The following is a 7,372-nucleotide window of genomic DNA, read 5'->3' on the forward strand; positions in this document are numbered from 1 at the left end:
TATTTGTGGACGTTACAAATCCTGCTCTCAACCATTGTCGCATTTCCACGTGAATTACGCCGTGGACATATGCTGAATCAGTGTAGATGTTTACATCCTTTCCTTTTGATAGCTCTAATGCTGCGATGACTCCCATTACTTCTGCCAACTGTGCTGATACTTTCCCTGTTACTTCCCCAGCTGATACTTCCTCAAAGTTTCCCTCAGGTTTTTTGTTTTACCACGGCATAGGCTGCTTGGAGGCCGTTTTGGGGATGTCTAAAACAACAGCCGTCTGTGAACAGGTTTTCTGCCTGTGGGATGGGCTCGTCTCTGAGATCTATTCTTAGCTTCACATCTTGAATGATTCTTTCCTCACACCTATGGGGCTCTCCGCTACCTATGGTGTCTGCGCTGTTAACTCCTTCGTGTGTGTATGTGATGTGTGCCTTTGTCAGAGTTTTCTCCAGCCTTGTTTGTCTCGTTGAAGTCATTGTGAATGCACTTGAGTTCACAAAAGAGACAATGCTGTGTGTTGTCAGTACTGTCAAAGGATGGCCCATCACAATGTGTGAAATCTTGTTTAAGATACGTGCTGTACCTGCCGCGTGTCTCATGCAGGGAGGTTCTCTGTTTTCCACTCTGTCCAGTGTAACACTGACATACATCAATATTGTCCTACAACCCCCCTTTTTCTGAAAAAGAATCCCATTTACTGTGTCTTCATTTTCAGAAACATCAAGAAAGAATGGTAATGCATAGGATGCAGCGGCGAGAGCCGTGACTTGAGACATGGATTGTTTGAGAGAAATGAACGCAGCTTCTGCCGCTTGTGTCCAGTCTAGTGTGGCAGTGAGATTGCGCATGCCTTTCTCGTTGATGAGTTTTCTGAGTTCAGCTGTTCTTGGGTTATACTCTGGGATGTAGTGTCTGCTGTAGCCTGTGAGGCCCAAAAAAGACAACATGTCTTTGACTGTCTTGGGTTTCGGGTGGTTCAAAATGTGTTCCTGATGCGCTGCTGACATGCCCGTGCCTGCTGGGGAAATCACTCTGCCCAAAAATGTCACCTCTTTACGGGTGCATTGTAGCTTTTTCTTGGAGACTTTGAACCCTGATGTGTGGAGGCGCACCAGTAGGTGTCTGGTGGCCTCCAAACAAGAGGCTGCAGAAGGTGCTGCGATGAGAAGGTCGTCTACATACTGTATTAATACTACTCCCACTGGCAATGTAACGCCCTCTAGCTGTTCCCTGAGCACTTTGTTGAATATTCCTGGAGACAAACTGAAGCCTTGTGGTAGTCTTGTGTATTGTAGTTTCTCCCCTCCTATTGTAAAAGAAAAAATAGGTCTCATACTCTCTGCCAGAGGTATGCAGAAGAAAGCGTTGGCTAGGTCAATACAGGTGAACCATGTATGTTCAGGTGAGACATTACAGATAGCCGTGTAGGGGTTAGGAACTGGTATCAGAGCTGTAGTCGTAATAGCATTAATGGTTCTCAAATCATGAGCCATTCTGTACTCCCCGCTAGATTTTGATACAGGAAGTATGGGAGTATTCCAAAGGCTTTGTGAGGGTTCTAACACCCCTGCTTTCTTCAGTCCCTCAACTGCCTTGTCAACACCCCCTTTTGCCTGTGGCTTGATCGGGTATTGTGACCGGCTCACAGGCACAGAGCTGCTGACCTCAAATGTTACTGGTGTGGCTTTTAAGCAGAAACCTACATCATGAGAGTGCGACGCCCACAGGTTAGACGGGAGATCACGCAACATGTCAACTGTATATGCATGGTCAGTTTTTTCCCTACCATGATGTCTATCTACTTCGTGTCTTTCCATGTGGATGCATTCTTGTGTGTAGATTTTAAGACGATACGCTCTGTGTGAGGGAGAGTATGTCAGTGCTGCGATCTGCGTAGGTTCCCAATCTTCGACTTCTAGCAGCGTCTTTACCATGGGACCAAGTTCTTTAGCTTCATAACTCTTTTTGATAGCTAATGTAATGTGCGGTGTGGACTCAGCAGACAAACGGTACCAGTACAGTTGTTCCTCAGAGAGCTCAACCGACGCAGCCACACCCGCCTGTCCCACAAAGAGATTTGTCGTGGTAACGTCCCACACGGCCATAGACACCTCATTATCATACTCATATTCATAACCTAGGTCGTCTTTTCTATCATAATTCAGCGTCAGGTGGGGGGGTCTGGAGGGGGGCCATAAGGCCTGAGGAGGTTAATCCATGGCTTCCATTGTTGAAAAATGGAATACAGTCCAGGTGTGTTGTCCCGAGGTCGGTCCAACAGTCCCCAGAATATAGTGGCATGTTGGGTTGCTTCTGCCTCAGTGGACTGGGCCAACATCATCTGAGAACCTGATGTTATGGTAGCAGACGAACAATTGATGGTTGTGCCATTTGGGAATGATATTATCAGTCCATCCGGGGAACAGAGGATGGAGGCATTCGCTTTGATCAGAATATCCCTACCCATGAGGTTAGCCGGGCTTTTTGGTGCAAGAATATACTGGTGTAAGAATGTCTGTCCTGCTATCTTGGTGGATAACAGCGTGGAAAGCGGTATTATTTATATTTTTCCCGAAAACCCTATGACTGAGACTGTTGTAGATGTTTTGGACGCCTTGAAGACGGGAGAATTGATGGTGGAATATCTTGCTCCTGAATCAACAAGGAATGGTAGGTTTGAGTCTTTAACAGTCATATTAATGTATGGATCCGCCAGGCCCGTACATCCAGGGTTCCCTGGGCGTCTTCATTCTTCGTAGTATTCCCCCTCATATAGGACAAACTGGCCATAGGGGGCGGCCATAGCATTAGGGGCAATGTGACCCTGGTTCGGTTGTTGCGGCAATGGGACAGCCTCCTGGGGTGTCTGGATATATGGTTTCTCCGATCCGTTCCCCCCTTTAGCCCGCCCCCTTCCAGGTGGGGCTCCATGTGGGCACTGCTTGAACCAGTGATCTGGCTGTCCGCAAATGAAACACACCTTCACGTATTCCAATCTAGGAGTCATCCCAAAGCCACCTCGACCTCTGACCCCTCCTCTGAACCCGCCCCTCTGTTGCCAAGAGTTATTATTGTAGCCAAATTGGGGCTGACTATAGGGCGGGACCCTGGTTGGAAAGGCCCCCTTTTGGGTTTTGCTGCCCCTGTGGCTGCGCGGCCGGCGCTACTGGGTGAACAATCAACTGTTTGGCATTCTTTTTGTCATTCTGAACTGTTTTCCGGGCTATTTCCAGCTGCGTTCGCAGTAACTGCACCCTCAACTCCTCTTCCTCAGTCTTAACCTCTGTATGTTGTTTGTTGAATTTACTTAAATGATGGGCTAAATGACGTTCCCACGTCTGTGTGTTTAACTGATCTACCTCTGGATTGTCCTCCATCAGACTTTTAATTTCTTTCGGCACTGCCGCAAGCACTGCTTTACGGAACATCTGTATATGTTGGTCATTATTATCTGGACTGTAGTCAGTTGCCATTGTGTACTGTTGGCGTGCCCTGAGCAACATGGTTGCTGCAGCCTCTCCAGGTGTAAATGTAAATGACAGTGATCCGTAACCTCCCCCTGTCTGTGGGAAATGCTCTCTCATTGCTTTGCCCAGCTTGCTGTGAACATCGTCAAAGGAAATAGGCACGTCATCTTTCATTGTCGATGTTCCTGATCTATCCTCAACTCTTTCTACCTCATAATAGGAAGTCTGTTGTGCTAGTATTCTCCTGAAATCTCCCAGACAGATAGTCTGTCCTACAGCCATGTCCGCAAACCTTCGCATCCAATGTCTCCCTCCCTCAGTAGGCAACGGCATTTTATCGATCAGCGCATGTATGTCCCCTAGTGTGAAAGGATGATAAGCCGTCTTCCCGTTTTGCGCGGCCACTAAAGGCGCCTGTAATACTGGATACATAAAAGCATGCTTGGTGGGGTCTTCTGCGGTGTGGTGAGACCTTAATCTGTTACGGGGCATTGAAAGAACCTGATCTACTTCCACTAGTTCACTTATTGTTCCTGTCAGAGATATCTGCTTAACTTTGCACCTCGCCCTCCTGCTGTCTTCCTCTTCCTGAGAGCTGTCTTTACGACCCTGGCCACCTGCTCCATTGTAAAACCCCCCAGTTTCATGGCTTGCTGTTTCCCTATCCCTTTTATGGCCCGCTATCTTTCTATCACTTCTGTGGTTCGCCGTCTCTTCCCCACTTTCATGGCCCGATGCCCCCCCCTCAACACCTGGGTAATTAGACGTATACGTTTGGCGTGATCTGTTCTGAAAAGGATCACATCTCTCCCCCTTCTCTATATCTTCTAGCGAGCCCTCATATCCGCTCTGTTCCTGTCTCCTGTCTTCCTCCATGCGTCTATCTTGAATCTGTTGTTCATAGCACCGCCTTTCTCGTATTTCCCTCTCATCTAGGAGGTCAGTTGTGTATGTTGTGTCTGCCTGTGTAGCGCCTGAGTGGTTATCTGTAAGATTTGTCAGAAGGGAAGTCAATTTTTCTGAGGTGAGCTCCTTATCAAGTGGTCGACTGTCCCTGCTCGGGGAAACCCCCTCCTGGTCTGTGTTAGAACTAGGCCTCCGCGTGGTGTGTGCGCTGTCCATTCTGTCTAACGGGGAGGAAACCTGTTTTTGTTTAACATTTAGTCTTTTCTTTGGAGTAGGGACGCCCCTTAACGGACTCAACGCTACTGTTCCCACCATCCTATAGTTCCCTACGCTTATGGCCGCCTCCTCTCCTTCTGTGTCCGATGTATCTGCCACCATCATTTGCAATTTATTTGCGCTGTCGTCGGGTAGAGTATAAGGGGGAGGGGGCTGTGTAGTCAGACTACCTAAATCCGGGTAAAGGAGAGAGGAGCGGGTGGGAATAGCCGGATTTTGTATGGGCGTAGTTAGAGATTTCTGCTCTGAGTTAGAGACAACATTATTTTGCATTCTTCTAAAATATTCGACTCGTTCTGCTACATAGTCCAGAATGTCTCCATGTGTAGGCACCTCTGTGTCTTTAATACCATGAGGGAACAGAAGAGTCTTAACTTCATCTGTTTTTATGGGGCTTTGGATTGCCATTGCACCCGGGAGATTTTGGTCTGTGACGGGAGGAATATTAATTCCAATCATTACGAGGGCAGCATTGTGACAAACCCTCCTCAATCTATCTAGTGCCTGTTGTTGCTTGTTCCATTTGCTACGGGCAAACCATCTGGGCTTCTGTTCGTTTAGGTGTGCAAGTTGCTTTACAATCTGTCTTTCATATAAATTCAATGCTGTGCCCAAATTACCTACGGTGTCGTCATCCCCCACTTTATTCTCTGTTATCATTGTATCGTGTAGGAATCTGAGATCCGTACAAGCCTTTTCTTTAGCCCCCTGTTTGATTCCACTTAAAATCAATCTCTTAATCTGTTCCCATTGCTCCCGGTAACTCCCTGGAATTTCAGAATAGTCCTTACCATTCTGTCGTTCCATATTCACTTCGCTTTTATTTATCCGACTTAATTAATATGTGTTCACTTGTATTCATATACTGGGCTATTGTCGTTGTTATTATTAACGTGCTTCCCGTCTTCAATACCGGCCAGCAATGTAATGATGAAACTCTAAGTTTGAAGCTAAAATATATACAAATGTCAAGGGTGTGTTACCCCCTTTCAGCCACTAGATGGCAGCAGCAGACCACAAATGAGCTTCACTCTTCTGAGTGCCTCTTTTATCCCCGGAGACAATTGAAAAATCACACAGATTTATTCCCCGTACAGTTTGTCCAGCTTTTATAATGTGATGTTTATTTCAACAGGCTAGTGGACCCGAATGATGCTTCGACACTCTGAAAGAATGTGACCATTCCATGGGGAACTCCCAGGTCGTGAAAAGCCCTTTATCACACGTTTAGCTTTTCAAATTAAGTTTACAGACCAAGGGAAAACGAGAGACGGTCCCGTCACAATATTTTGTGAGGTTCGCGTTCTCTCCCTCGATTGGTATATAACAGAACTCTGGCTTTTAGCTTTCAGCCTTAGTCTGTTATTTACCCCAGTTTTAGACGGAGACCCGATCTTATATATCGAGTTTTCAGGTTTTGTCGTGCAGGAGTCAAACCTCGCACCCACAAACTGCCCCGTCTCTACGCCACTCAGGAATTTTCTACCTGCAGATCCGCGCCAAACTGCTCTATTTTCGTTACGCAGGACTTTTGGTCTACCTGGCGATCAACGTTTGTGTTTTGTATATAACTTTCCTAACATAGTAAAATATGCATTGTATATTCCATTTAAACTTTAAAAAACACTGTGAAACACCTACAGACAATCCTAAAATTTTAGTGTATCCAATTCCAGACAGTCGAATTTCATAACAGGCGTCTGTACCTTTGTGTAGAGTTGTGCAGGGCCCTGCTGATTGTCTGAGAAGTTTGAAAGCGTTTGTTCTCGACCCATTCCGGTCGTCTGGATTCTTCCTCAGCTTCGCTATATCTAGACGTCGGGGTCACCACTTGTTAGAGATTAAAAGGGATATCTGATCCGCTTTTCAAATCTCCGCGCGTTCCTATGAAGCTGGTTATAATACAGGAAGAAATCCAGTGCCACCAAGTAAACAATATCTACTTTAATGGTAATATGACAAAATAATACAATCAATACAGTACAAATTCAATACAGTTAATCTTTGGGATCCCGAATTTACCTGCACGTGAGCCAGCCAGAGGAAAGAGGCTGAACACCGCCTGTGTTTCTGTGTTTCTACTCTGTGTCAATGGGAGGAGTTATCAGATCCTCCCATTCGGACATCATTGATTGGCCGCCCCAAATATCACAGACCCCTTAGACCTTAGGCTTCCCCAATCACTGTAGCATGTCTAAACTGAAGGCAACTCAAGACATGCTTTCACCTTCCCCCATCTTCCTTTGTCCTCAAAAACATATGTCCAAACAGGCCCCACATCCAGCTCACAGTTCCACCCAAATTATTCCCTTTTTAAGCTTATCCATAGTTTGCTAACATGAATAAATACAAATATAACTTTACAACGGCCAGATACGGCTCGAGAAGCTGACTCAGATAAGAAAATATTGTGATATCGATGTGAGATCGATTATCTGAGTGATTATGTGATGTCAGTGTGATATGAATGATAAGTGCGACACGTCGGCGTCTTCTCTGCATACGGAAGTTTAAACTGCATTTCCTTTTTCCTGTAATATGACTTGATAGATTTAAACTCCGCACACTGAGCTCTGATCGGTCAGCAGGCGGTGCTTTCACTGAGTTGATCTCTTTTCTATAGACGCCGGAGGCGGGCAGCGTAAAATGAAAAAAAAAGTTATTTAGCCTTCCCAAACCTGAGCCTCACGCGCCGCCTATGTGTAGGCCTACTGTATACATACAAA

At 46.1% G+C, this 7,372-nt stretch overlaps 1 protein-coding gene across 1 annotated transcript; it reads right to left on the reverse strand.

Annotated features, from left to right (window-relative positions):
* Nucleotides 1-216: 216 nt before the first annotated feature.
* Nucleotides 217-7,003, reverse strand: LOC117536325. The gene is made up of 2 exons (XM_034201103.1): nt 3,604-7,003; nt 217-1,672 (listed from the first exon to the last, which is right to left on the reverse strand). The coding sequence occupies exons 1-2, from the start codon at nt 5,451-5,453 to the stop codon at nt 1,663-1,665; spliced, it is 1,860 nt and encodes a 619-aa protein (XP_034056994.1). The 5' UTR covers nt 5,454-7,003; the 3' UTR covers nt 217-1,662.
* Between the last annotated feature and the right edge of the window lie 369 nt (nt 7,004-7,372).

This window comes from Gymnodraco acuticeps, unplaced genomic scaffold (assembly GCF_902827175.1).
Source record: "Gymnodraco acuticeps unplaced genomic scaffold, fGymAcu1.1, whole genome shotgun sequence".
Lineage (NCBI taxonomy): Eukaryota > Metazoa > Chordata > Actinopteri > Perciformes > Bathydraconidae > Gymnodraco > Gymnodraco acuticeps.

Excerpts from the sequence above, each read along its gene's own strand:
- LOC117536325 (XM_034201103.1), bottom strand. The coding sequence starts at position 5,453 with ATGGAACGACAGAATGGTAAGGACTATTCTGAAATTCCAGGGAGTTAC.